This window comes from Galeopterus variegatus, unplaced genomic scaffold (genome assembly GCF_000696425.1).
Source record: "Galeopterus variegatus unplaced genomic scaffold, G_variegatus-3.0.2 Scaffold5023, whole genome shotgun sequence".
Lineage (NCBI taxonomy): Eukaryota > Metazoa > Chordata > Mammalia > Dermoptera > Cynocephalidae > Galeopterus > Galeopterus variegatus.
Window position 1 is genome coordinate 325520 of NW_007731134.1, and position 14626 is coordinate 340145.

A 14626-nucleotide genomic window follows, 5' to 3' on the forward strand; every position below is an offset into this window, starting at 1 on the left:
CCATGTCTGGCAACAGATCGCAGCCCTCAGTGTTGCCCCCGTACCGGACTGGGACCGGCGACAGGATCGCAACCCTCGGTGTTGCTCCTGCACCTCGCTCAGCCAGTGAGCGGGAACCGGTCTGTATGTGGGATCCGAACCCTCGGCGGGAGCGCCACCACACTCCCAAGCGGTGCACTATAGCAGTGCGCCACCGGGCCGGCCCACCAAAATCTCTTTGAAAACTCTATATAAATGTTAATAATGTGAAAATGATTACCCATTTCTGTAATCATTAAACTGATTACACCATAATCAGTTAAGTTGAGATACCATATTTTATATGTGATCAGTCACTGGATGCTATTTGTGAAGATCTGTTATTTGTGGTGCTCAGTACCATCATCCTAGTGCCATCATCCATGAAAATTCCACTATAAACAGGCTAATATCAAACTTATCACCCTGATCCCTTAGGAACCAGAAGAACGTTAAAACTTACCTATGCATCTTGGTGGCTTTGACCACTCGCCATTACTACAAGTTGCATATTTAGAACCCTGAAGTGTGTAGTAGGACTGGCATTGGTACTCAACTCTTGATCCTGGAGGATACATTGTTAATAGGAAGGAGGTGATGTCTCCATTGCTAATAGCTTTTGGAGGCCCACACTTTTCTGTAGGATCTGAAAAGAAGGTATTTTATTTTTGAGAAAAAAAATCAATCATTTTATTGGAAATTATCAGAAACTAAATAAAGCTCCTTATGCATATTAATTATCTTAATTGATTTCTGTGGAAGACATAATGCATTTTCAGCCTCGGTTCTTAGAAATGTCTGGAGATAATGCACACTCAAATAAGGATGTTTTTTTTTAATTCTAGGAAAAAGAAATACTGAATAAAAATACTTACAATAGCATATTGGCAAACGGGACCAGCCACCTTCCCCACATACTATGGAACCTGTGGTGCTTTCACCTTCATGGCATTTATAGTCCATCGTGTCGTTGAGCCTAAACCGTGTGCTGTTACTTTTGGCCCTGACATTCTCAAATACTGGCATATCACAAAATACTAAAGCAAAGTAAAATTGAAGATTGCATTTCTGTGCCATATCATGTATAATCCGACTAAGGAAGTCTCATTATAGGTATAAAAAACTTTATCAATCAGGTGTGCTGATAAATTGACTACAATTAAAAATAATGTGGCAACCAGTGGTATTTTCTGCTGAAATAATTACTTACAATGCAAAAATTTATTTTTATATATTACCTTTCTTATTATTAAAATTGTATAAAAACATTAACAGTATTTGGCCATATGTAATTTTACTTATGGAGATGTCATTGGTTGTTATTAAAGTGTGCTTTTAGGATGCTATGATGTTATTATTTTAAAAACAGTAAAATTTTGTGGATTAATAGTTAAGCTACCTATTTAAGTACCAGAATTATTAACAGTAAGGGTGTATATATTAAAAATAAACTGTATTAATTGTATATAAGATCCATAAAAATTTGTCAAGTATCCTCTCTTCTATAATATCTTTTCTCAAAACTGGAAGACGGCCAACTAGAGAGGTCTCGTGCTAGTCCCCTCCCCATAAAAAGAGACCAAAGCAACAAACAAACAAATCTATTTTGACTGGAACCTGGGGAAGCACAGTGCAGAGAACACCAGGAGAATGAGGAGATTCTTGTTAAGCGTGGAGGAAGGGAACAGCACCATAGAGAGCAGAACAAGACAACCAGCCTCCGCCCTGCTGCAGGGACTAGTCCCAAACCAGGTGGAGAGAAGGTACACTGGAATAGATCCTGGCTATTCCCACCATCGCCACAAATGCCAGTGATCCCTCCTCGGGAGAGTGCCCCCAGTCTTTTTGGAACCCAGGTCTGAACTCATTTGGCACTTGCTCTGCTCCCCCTAAGGCAGACAGGTAGTCCTGCTGAGTGGGAAATCTGCTAAAGCACAGTGGTTCCCCACATTCATGCCCATCTTGTATGGCTTGTGTAAGCTGAACCCACTAGTGCCCACACAGCTCACAGATAACCCGGCAGCAGGCCCGCCTCTCACAGGGGTCTTCCACATCCTCACATAGGCACTGGCAGAGCCACAACCCAACTTCTTGAAGCCTAGATCCCTGCACCAGACACAGTGAGACTGAGGCATCTTGCCTGGAAGGAAGCCCTGCCTGCATTCTGCTGTGCTCACTTGGGCACTGGCAAGACCAAAGCACAGGCTGCCTGGCACCTAGAAACAGACAGAAAGACTGAGACCCTAGCATCTGAACTTGCTCAGCACCCCTCCCCCCCAGGCAAACAGGTAGAGGTACCTAGCAGAAAATGCACTAGAGTGCAGTGGTTCCCCACATTTGCAGCTTGCCTTGCACGGTCCATGGGGGCTGAACCCATGGGTTCCTGCACGGTGCACAGCTAGCCCAGTGGAAGCCCCACCTCCTCCTGTGACCCTCCATGTGCCCGCATGGGTGCCAGCATGACCACAATCCCAGCTATTTGGATCCTAGACCCCTGCACAGGCCCCAGTGAACCTGAGTTCCCTTGTCTGGAGGCCCTGCCTGCATTCCGATGTGCTCACTCAGGCATAGGTGGCACCAAAGCACATGCTGCCTAGAGCCTATGACAGACAAAAGGACAAGACCCCAGCATCTGATCTCACACAGCAGCCCCGCGCCAAGGCAGGCTTCTATTGGGCTGCAGGGCTCAGCTTCACTGCTGAAGACTTGAGTGGGCTCAACAACTGATTGGGTAGCAGTTTTCCCTTCCTACAGTGCACCTCCAAAGAGCTTCTGGGTCTTTTATCATTCACACAGGCTTGTTCCAGGCTCAACAGCTGAGCTAATGGCCCTCTTCAAAACTCCCAGGACTTGATGCCTCAGTGTATATCTGCTCCCAGACTGACTGGACCAGGTAGGGGATCAGATTCCTCAAGGCAGGCCTCTGCAGAGCTGCCAGCCTCAACTGCACCCTTACAGGCTTGCATCCATCTTGACAGCTGATCAGGCATCCACCTTCAGTGCTGCCAGGCCCTGTGACAGCTGTGTACACCCACTCCCAAACCAACAGCTGATAGGGTAGCAGGTTTTCCTCTCTACAGCCACTGGGTCCTGCAGCATCCATTCAGGATTGCTCCAGGCTCAACAGCTGAGCCAGTGGCGCTCTACAGACCCAGGAACTGCTACAACAGTATATATCTGCTTGCTGACTGACAGCTGATCACCAACCCCAACAAGAAACCCACCCTAATAAGAAACTGCAGAGGGCCCCTCCATGTAGGCAACAAAAGCACCCACAGACAACTCTAAGATTGGATACACCTGAAGAAGTCCCACAAAGGCTGCACTACTGCTCTCACCCAGATCCAAATTTAGAATGCTAAACCTGACTGAATATACAGTACTTCTACAAGAAAAAGTCTCCCCCTCCTAAAGCCCCTCCTAGAATTAAAAGAAGTGATTACACCACCAGATGCATCAATGCAGAGATATGAAAAGTATGAAAAAAAACAAGGAAGGGCCGGCCCGGTGGCGCACTGCTACAGTGCGCTGCTTGGGAGTGCAGCGGCGCTCCCGCCGAGGGTTCGGATCCCACATACAGACCAGCTGCTCACTGGCTGAGCGAGGTGCAGGCGCAACACCGAGGGTTGTGATCCCGTTGCCGGTCCCGGTCTGGTACGGGCGCGACACTGAGGGTTGCAATCCATTGCCGGACACGAAAAAAGACAAAAGAGAAAAAAAAAAAAAAAAACAAGGAAGCTTGACTCCCCCAAAAGAAGACAACAACTCTCCAATGTCGATTTCCCAAACAACAGGAAATTGAAAAATTGCCTGAGGAGGAATTTCAAAGGGCAATACTAAGAAAACTCAGAGTGATAGATGAAAAAATAGGTAGAAATCACTATGAAGTAAAAAAACAAATGTGAAGACATGTATGAGAAATTCAAAAAAGAGATACAAGCAATAAAAAATAATCAAGCAGAAATCCTAGAGCTGAAGAATTCATTTAACAAAATAATAAGTACAATCAAGAGCATAAACAGCAAGCTAGACAAGCAGAAGAAAGAATCTCTGAGCTAGAACACAGGCTTTTTGAATTAGCATTAAAAAAAGAATTTTAAAAAAGGAGGAAAACCTACAAATACTTTCTGATAACCTTAAGCATATAAACATTCACACTATGAGTGTACCAGAGGGGAAGAGAAAGAAAAAGGCATTGAAAGCTTATTTAATGAAATAATACCTGAAAACTTCCCAAATATGGGGAAATCAATAGTCTTACAGATGCAAGAAGCTCAAAGATCCCCAAAGAGATTCAACCCAAAAAAGACCTCCCAGAGACAATTGTAGTCAAATTATCAAAAGTCACAGAAAACAAATTCTAAAAACAGGAAGATAAAAGCATCAAATTACTTATAAGCGAATTCCCATCAAGCTAACAGTAGATTTCTCAACAGAAACCCTACAGGTCAGGAAAGAGTGGAATGACTTATTCATAGTGCTAAAAGAAAAAAAACTGCCAACCAAGAGCACTGTATCTAGCAAAGCTTTCCTTCACAAATGGAGGAGAAATAGTATCTTCCTCAGACAAACAAAAACTGTGGGAATTCACCACCAAAAGATGGGTTCTTCAACAAATCCTCAAGGGGGTCTTACATCTGGAATCAAAAGAGAGAGATATGTCACCATAAATACATGAGAAAGAATAAACACCTCTAGAAGAACAGATTCACAAATGAGAAATAAAAAGAAAATTCTTTTTATCACTATAAAAACAAACACCCAACAGCAAAGATAAACAATAAAAGGGACAGAAAGGAGCATAAGAAATATTGAACCACCATAGAGAAATTAATAAAATGGCAGGTATAAGGCAATACCTTTCAATAACAACACTAAATGTAAGTGAACTAAATTCCCCACTTAAAACATATAGACTGGCTAAATAGACTAAAAAACCTGACCCAACTATACGCTGCCTGCAAGAAACTCATTTCACCAATAAAGACACATATAGACTAAACGTGAAGGGATGGGAAAAGACATTCAATGTAAATGGAAACCAAAAATGAATAGGAGTTGCCATACTTACATCAGATAAAATAGACTTCAAGCCAAGCACTATAAAAAGAGACAAAGAAGGACAATGTGTAATGATAAAAGGATCAATGCAGCAAGAAGGTATAACAATCATATACATGTACCCAACATCGGAGTACCCAGATATATAAAGCACCTGTTATTGGATCTAAGGGGAGAGATAGACGCCAACACAGTAATAGTTGGGGACTTTAACACACCACTCTCAGCACTGGACAGATCATCTAGACAAAGAATCAGCAGAGAAATTTTGGATTTAAACAAAACCTTAGACAGACTGGACTTTACAGACCTATACAGAACATTTCATCCAACAACAACAACAGAATATACATTCTTTTAATCAGCACACCAATCATTCTCCAGGATAGACCACATGTTAGGTCACAAATTTAATCTCAACAAACTTAAGAAGACTGAAATCATACCAAGTATATTTGCAGACCACAATGGAATAAAATTATAAATTAACAACAAACAAAACTTTGGAAAGTATACATATTCATGGAAATTAAACAACAAGTTCTTGAATGATCGATGGGTCAAAGAAGAAATACAGCAGAAAATCAACAAATTAGTTGAAATGAGTGAAAATACAAATATGATTTACCAAAACCTGTGGGATACTGCAAAAGCAGTACTAAGAGAGAAGTTATTGCAATAAGCTCTTATATCAAAATCATAAAAATACTTCAAGCAAGCAACCTAATGGTAAATCTCAAAGCACTAGAAAAACAAGAAAAATCTAATCCCAAAACTAGTAGACAGAAATAATTAAATAATAATGATTACTATTAAATAATATAAATATTTGATAATATAAATCTTAATATAATATAATATGAATATTATTATTAAATACTATAAATGATAAAAATAATTAAATAATAATGATTACTATTAAATAATATAAATCTTAATATAATATAATATGAATATTATTATTAAATACTATAAATGATAAAAATAATTAAATAATTAAGGAAAATCAGTATGCCTGCTACTTACAGATATACTCATCCACATACCATATGACCCAGGAATTTCACTTTTAGGTATTTATCCAAGTAACAGGAAATCTCTTTTCATCCACAGACTTGCATTTAAATATTCATAAAACATAATTGTCAAAGATGAGGAAATACTAATGTTTATCAATAGTGGAATAGATAAATTTTGGTATATCCATATCATGATATACTATTCCACAATGAAAAGAAATGAGTTACTCATGAAAGAAAGAATGTCACAGACATTTTGCTGAAATAAAGAAGTCAAGTATAAGATAATACATGCTGTATAAGTCCATTGATATGAAGTTGTAGAAAGGCAAAACTAATCCATATTAACAACACCCACAAAAATCTTTATTAACTAGTGCAATGGACTCAGGGCGAGATTGAGTGGAAAGGGAACAAGAGAACTTTCTTGGAAGATCAAAACTGTTTCTAGCTTGATTGGGTTTGTAATTATATAGGCACATTATTTTTAAAGTCATCGGCCTGCACACTAAGTAAGTGTATGTGAATTTTATTACATAATTGAATAAAGATAATTTTTAAAATAAGTCTTTGAAGATTAAACATATACTTGTCAAAAAATAAACTTTTGATGTGATTGAGTTATTTAAAGGAAAAATGCAAAGCAAAAAAGGTGTGAGTTTTCTATAAATTATTCTAAAGACCCAAGGTAATTGCAGTAAAATCTAAACAAGGTTATTAAAAGTAACGTGATAAACTGATTTAAAAGGAGAGTGATGAACTGATTTGAAAGGTGTACAGAAGATAAAAGCTCCAAACCCGTGCTCTGGAAAGGCAGACCCTTGTTTGTGTTTGTTGCCATTGTCTCCTATTCTATAACAGGTGTTTGTTGACGTCACGAATGACTCATGTAACTGGGCTCTAGACGCTGCTCATCAAGTCTACCTTGCATCCCTCTCCTGCCACATTTTTAAACCTTTTTTCCTCTCTCTAGTGCCCCTCGTCCTCCTTCGCCAGTGCCCCCTTCAATCTCAGATGATCTCATCTCATACATCAGAGCACAACAGAGCGCTTCAGCTCCTGCATCTTTCCAGCACTAGATTCACACGCACATTTTCCTTCCGTCCTCCTGTTACGAAGCTGTAAGTAGCACTGTTGCCACCAAAGCCTAATTCCTCCACAGGACCTCTGATTCCCTTGCGCTCCCATTTTCTCAGGGAACTGTGTATGTCACGTATTCAATCTCTGCTGCTGTCTCTCTCTGCTAAACCCTCTACAGCATTCAGTAATCTCATATCTCCTCTCTTTGGTGCAGAATTTCCTCTAGCAGTATTCTGAACTTCCTACTCGCTGCACAACCAAACTTCTTGGAAGAGAGTTATCACCACAGACTGTGCTAAATTTCTTGCAAATCCATTACATTTTTATATCTATCCAGCTGGACATATCAACTGAATTAGAAATATTCATTATGCCAACTATCATAAAAATGTAATAAGATTACAATTCTCTTGACTGTATTTTGTGATAAAAACTATGGCAAAAAAGATACATGATTTATTTAGTCTACTAGCAAAACAATTCATTGAAATATTAGAACAAATGTAAACATTAAAACATATTACAGATAAGAGTCAGCAAAGCTTCCAATAGGCTTGGCTTGTTGCCCACAGTACATGCTTAACACGTGGTGAAACTGGAATTAGAATCCACACAGAATGTCTCCATAAGCTTCATTATTAATCAGTCTGTTATACTTCCTGTTCCTTTAATTGTTTCCTTCTTTATACATCCATGACAACTTTCATTCTTAGATTTTTTTCTCCTATTTCTCTGCGTCCTCCATTTTTCCATCTACTTTGATATCTATTATTCTCCTGTCTAACATCTGAAGGTTGGGATGTTCAGGGCTCAGTCTCAAGTGCTCTTCTCCTATCAGTCTGTATTCCTTTCCAATTTAATGTTATCTTTTATATGGTGATAATCCCAAATGCACAGCTCCTTGCTAGACCTATATCCAAGTCTATATACCCAACTCTCCAGTGTACTTGTCCAATTCTGATGGGCAGCTCAAGTATAATGTGTCCAAGTCTAGAGTTGTGTTGTTCCTACCAAAGTGTCCTCTATCTTGTCAGCACCACCTAAAAAAATGGCATTTTTATTTACCTACATGCTTATGAGAAAACAATGAAAAAGCGGCATTGCCATTTACCTACATGCTCATGACAAAAAAATGAAAAACAATCACGTGATTCCCTTGATCTCACTCCCTCTCACACCCAACATTTAGTACCATCGCCTGTACTTGGCACCACCAAAATGAAGGCCAATTCCGTCCTCTGCTCTGCATCTCCTCAACTATCACATCTCTCAATTCCCACCTTTCTCACTAGACATAGAACTTTCAAATACACAAACCAAATTATATGATTTTTTTCCTAAAACTATTTTGTGGCTTTTTTATCAAGCATAGAATAAATCCAAATGCTAACATATCCTGAGTTAACCTGAATAATCTTTCCTTTGCCTCCTACCTAGCCTCAGCTAATAAAATTCTCCCACAACTTGACTGGAATCTGCTCACTCTGATATTTCCCAAAAAGCGTTTTGTTTTCAATGATTTGCACATACTGTTCCTTTTGCCTGGAGCTCTCTACACACCTTCATTTTCTCACAAATTCAAACCCTCTTCTAACGCTGGAAAATGGACTGATTGGCAAACATAAAAGAGATTAGGTAGCAGTTCACGGAACTTGTTAAAGTTAAATAAAGAGCTACTCTCAGAAACTGCAGAAATTAACACTCAAGGTAGAAGTTGTAAAGCAGAAACTGAACAGCAAAATAGCTGAGGAAGTCATGGCAAACAATAATTTTGGGAATGGCCGCCCAGCTTTAAACAGCTAGAAAGCTTGCATTTAGGATAACAGCAGCAATTATACTTTAATCACAAACCTGTGATGTATCTGGCTCATAAAAAAACGTTAATTTAATGCACTATTTTAAAAATATATTATCATTGTGTTTCTAAAACCCTCTCCTCCCAGTTTACATTAAATCATAGGGAGACCCATTGATTTTCATCATTGTTTCTTTAAAATGTCTGTAGATAATTTAGATTTTTAAGCAGAACATAAACAGATTTATTTTAATCCTAACAAAAATAATCCTGAAGAAAAATAGTACTTACCATCACATGCGGGTGTATCAGACCAACCATTGTAACCACATACTATGGAACCTTTAATGTCATTGTGTCTGTTTTCATATCCATCATGGCATTCATAGTCCAGTGTGTCATTGACCTTAAACCATGTCCTGTTACTTTTGGTTCTGGCATTCTTAAATAGTGGAGTTTCACAAGATTCTAATGCATAATAAAATTGAAGATGTCATTTCTAATGGAATTAAATCTAACTGAATAATTCCCATTACAAGAACAAAAAGGTTTATCAAAAAGTATGTGCTAATAAATAAGTACAATATGAAAATAATCTGATACCAGTGCAATATGAAAATAATCTGATAAGGTTTATCAAAAAGTATGTGCTAATAAATAAGTACAATATGAAAATAATCTGATACCAGTGATAAATCATTCTCTTGAAGTAGGTACTAAAAATAAAAATATATATATGTTTTTTAAACAATATTTTTTAAAATCACTTAAACCCTCTGAAAAATTTACTTTGAGAGCATTTTTATCAATTCAATTATACTTATGCATTTATGACAATGCTAGTAAAAAACAGGACATACAAGCATACTACTTTTTTTAGTAACCAGAATAACATTTTGTGAATTAAGATGCCAGACTTATTAGTAGTTGTGATATGTATAAAAAAATACATTAATAAAAAGATCAATACATTTATTACATATGACATTTTCTCTTCCATAGCAAGAAAGTCATGTAGAGAATAATTTGTCACATTTTAGTATAAAATGACTTTTAGATAGGGGACGACTTGGTTTTTGTTTTGTTTTCCTTTTTCCAGCTAGACCCCACACTAATCATAGAAATTTGAAAAAAAAAAAGAAAGAAATCAAAGCAGTAGAGATACAGATCTTAAATACTCACTTCACTTAAAGTGAGTATGTTAAATATCATTTCAAAAATATCACTGAGTAGCTTTGGGATAAATAACATAAATTGAGCAATTTTTCTTAGAAAATCTTTATAAACAACTAGGTAGTGTTGCAGGAAAATCTTCCAACACAGCGGAAATTGGTACCATCTAGAAACATTGCTCTCTCTCCACTACTAGATGTTTATGAAGATTTTCTAAGAGGGAAACGTATTCAGAAGCGGACTTACCCTATAGTGCCAAACATTTACATTATGAAGTTTAAATTACTCTGAGGTTATACACTATGGCTCCATATCTGCACTGAAAATATTACTTTTATGTCTAGGAGTAAAGACTTTGATATAAAAGGCTAATCACCAAAAAACAAATATAAGTCTCACCTTTACATCACAATATATATAAAGCTTCCTAACCAACAGTCTCAGCTTTACATCACAATATATATAAAGCTTCCTAACCAATTTCCAAACTACAGAATGCTTTAAAGTAGAAAAAATTTGAATAAAAAAAGGACTGATAGTCTAGCAATTAATCTTGAAAGTAAAATGATTTGTACTTTTTTCTCAAAGTTTTTATTTATGTTTTTAAATGAAACCACATCAGCCCACTCAAAGAAGAATAAAGTTAAAGTAAACTTGTGTACATCAACAGGATAATGAATACTAACACAATAAATTACTTACTAATACATTTCGGTTGAGCTGACCACCCACTTTGCAGACATGTAACTGATCCTGATATTTCACCATCTGTTGTTACATATCCTGATTTACACGTATATTGTGTTTGTTTATTTATGTCATACACAACAACAGGTTCAGGAAAAAAACCATTCTCTATTTCTATATTTGATGTTGAACATGTTTCTAAAAGGGAAACATATAAAGAAAAGATAAACATATGTTCAATAACATTTTATAAAGACTCAAAAAATATGACAATAGAAAAATAGTGGGTTCTTAAAAATAAAAACTAAGATAATCTGAATCATCCAAGTTTTAATGTGAAAGAAGTTATGAGTTCTTAAAAATATTACATCAAGACCCATTATGAAAATTATTTAACAAACTAGGATTTAAAACACTCATAATTATATCTAAATTTATTAGAAATTGCTTGTCTAATGGACCCGGAATGCTAAAGCATTCCAGAACACTGAGAGAATTTTTTTTGTTTGTTTGTGTTTTCCTGGGACTTGTTTTAAGTCTTGCCTGGTTTGGCTCTCTTAGGCAACCACAAAACTCACGTAGCCAATTGGAGGGTCTGAGCTCAGGTGATGATCTTAAACAATCTGTCAAAACAGCAGTCACAACTTTGGCTCCAAGAATTAGAAATGTCATCATAATTGTGTGCTTCAAACCATATGAATGTTTGGAGTTCAAAGAAGATGAGAAGAGCAACACACTGATTTATCTCATAAGGCCAAAACGATGATTCCTCAAATTATTGTAACTTAATTTGAAAAAATAAACGTAGAATTCTGAAAGTTACTAGGTCTCTTCTGAGAACTTTTCCCAAAACTCAGTCATGGATAAAGAAAAAATCAAAAGAGAAGCGTTCAATATTTTGACTGAAATGATACTAAAAACATACTACATAAAACTTCATGAGATGACAGTAAAGTAGTGCAGAGAATGAAATTTATCATTAAATGCTGTAAAATAAAAGAATAAAGACTGAAAACCAATAATTGTTTTAATTATAAAAAATTACAAATATAATCACACTCAACATAAGTATAAATTTTGAAAAACTTAAAATATAAGCAGAAATCAAACAGAAAACAAACAGTGGAGAAAATTAACAGAGTTGATCCATAACAGACTTAGCCTTCTAAAACAAAATTTAAAACAGGTAATTCTCAAGTTTTCCAACCCTAAACACTGAGAGATACAAACTATAAAAGCTCCAAGGAAGGCCTTTTCTCTTAGCCAAAAGACAAGGAGAGGATGAAAAAAGAAAAAAAAAAAAACTTTTGGCAAAACCTCTTCATTCCCCAAAAAACAGAATATCTTTTCAGCAATATCTACTCTACTTCAGACAAATATCAATGGATAAATCACATCAAAATTTGGAGAATGACCCTGAAACAGTATGAAATACACCTGTACCAGAAAAGAATATGGTTCTACTTTAAAATCCTTAGCCTCTATTCAAGACATTAGAAAAAGTAGAAAAAATTAAATTCAAAGTAAGCAGGAAAAAGAAAAACACAATAAAGACAAGAGCTGAAATACCAAAGTAAAATGTAAATGTATATAAAACAAGGAAACCAAAGCCTTGTTGTTTTAGAAGATCTCTAAAACTGATAAACCTTTAGACAGGCTTATCAGGGAAAAATAGAGATAACACAAATTGGTCAAATAAGCAAAAACAGAAATGGCATCACTGCAGTTTTTACATATACCAAAAAAAAAAGGAAATATTATGAAAATGGCATGCCAATAAATTCAACTATAAACAAATGTATTTAAGTCACAAATTACCATAGCTCACTTAAGATGAAACAGATAACATGAATAAATTATATGTATTAAACAAATTAAATTTGTCATTTAAACATGAAAAAACAGGAAAACGATGCTTAAAAAGAATGATTTTATGTTCATACAAAAACCTAGACATAAATATTCTTTAGCAGCATGCCCCACTAATGCCCCAAACAACCCAAATGTCCTTCAATGAGTGACTGGATTAACAGTAGACCGTGGTACATAATGCAATGAAATAATACTCAGCAGTAAAAAGAAAGAGCTATTGATACACTGAATTATGAATTATGAACATGAATTATGCTAATTGAAAGCCAGACTCACAGATTACATCCTGTTTTCATGTACATAACTCTCTGGGAAAAGCCACACTACAGCTATCAGGAACTGATCAGTGATTCCTAGGGGACAGGAGTAAGGAAAACATGGTGTGAGTACAAAGAAAGGGCATGAGGGAAGTTCTGCAGTGAGAGAATTGCTACTTATCTAGCTGGCGGCAGTGCTTATATGACCAATGTATTTTTCAAATATCATAGATCTCCACAACAAAAAGCAAAAAACATTTTGCTGTATGTAAATTTTTAAAACTGCTACCAGTTTTTAAAACTGGAGGATTATCAAATATTTTCATCTTTCATTGCAGATATTATATACAGGTGTATTATTACCCTCCGATTCTTTATTCAATAGCCAAACATGGCCAGTGAAAAATACTGATGGACCTTGGGAGTTAACTGTATACTATAGCAGACTGAAAAACTAGTACGTATATTCAGAAGCATCAGTCAAAATGGCATTAACCATTCAAGTTTCAGAACAAGCTAAAGGAAATTGGTATTCTGTGATCCATTTGGCTGATGTTTTCTGTTCAGTGGCTACTTCAACAGAAATCACAGCCAATTTCCATGCAGGACACACTCCAATATATACCTTCTGCACTCACTCAAGTATATGAATTCTTCTGCTTATTGTCACAACATGATTATTGGAGATTTAGATTTGATTTCATTAAAAAGCACCTTGATTCATTAATGATTGAATATATATTGATGATATAATGTTGATATCTTAATCTGAAAATTGTTAAGACTTTTTCATTATATGACAACCATAGAGTAGCTAAAGAACCTGACTAAAGTACAGAGCCCAGCATGAGCAGTAAAATTCTTATGAATAAGTTGAGCAAGACAGACTAAAGACTTCTCTAAAAGAAAGAAAGAAGAGGGGGAGTGGAGATAGGAAAGGAGCTAGAGAGGGAAGGAGGGAGGAAATGGAAGGAAGGAAGGAAAGAAAGAAAGAAACAGGGAGGGAGGGAGAAAAAAAGAAAGGAAGGAATGAATGATGAGAGAACAGAAGAAAGATGGAAGGAAGGAAGGAAGGAAACAACTCTTCCAACTCCAAAACGAAAGCAAGAGATACAAAATTTGATAGTGTTGTTTTTATCAGGAGAAACTGTGTACCAAATCAAGGGATATGATTAGCTTCTATTAGAAAAATTGACCAGAAAAAAATAAAAATAATAAGATCATCAGACACTGAATGTAGCAATGACCCACCTAGCAAGAAATCCACTACAATCTGTTCCTCCCAGTTCCAGATGATCTTGACCATGATGTATATTTATTCTGAATATGGGTTTTTACATCTGGTAACCAAAGAAAACTTCTCTACACCATTTGAGGATTGCGGCCTTAAATTACTTCTGTTTCTATGTCATCTGATGAAGGGACCCCTTTTATTGCAGGTGCAGTACAACAATGGGCTAACATCACAACAATAAACTCATTATATGATACCCAAAATGTAGTGGGGTGATCAAAAATTAGAATGTGTGAATTAAGTACCTATTTAGTAATTATGTTGGGTGGGACATGGTAATAAGAGACTGAAAGAATGGTTTGCATGAGTAAACGTGTGTTAAAACTTGGAAATAAAGGGACACATCTTTGGGATATTGTGGAGATGGTAG

The 14626-nt window shown here is 36.3% G+C and overlaps 1 protein-coding gene across 1 annotated transcript in view; it reads right to left on the reverse strand.

Moving 5' to 3' along the window:
• LOC103604179 (complement factor H-related protein 4-like) overlaps positions 1–14268 on the reverse strand; it is a 17920-nt gene extending 3652 nt beyond the window's left edge. Inside the window, exons 1-4 of the mRNA XM_008588761.1 lie at positions 14214–14268; positions 10849–11031; positions 9265–9441; positions 482–664 (exon numbers count right to left, since the gene is read on the reverse strand). Coding sequence (XP_008586983.1) covers positions 482–664; positions 9265–9441; positions 10849–11031; positions 14214–14268 — 598 coding nt within the window. The remainder of the gene's footprint in view (positions 1–481; positions 665–9264; positions 9442–10848; positions 11032–14213) is intronic.
• Between the last annotated feature and the right edge of the window lie 358 nt (positions 14269–14626).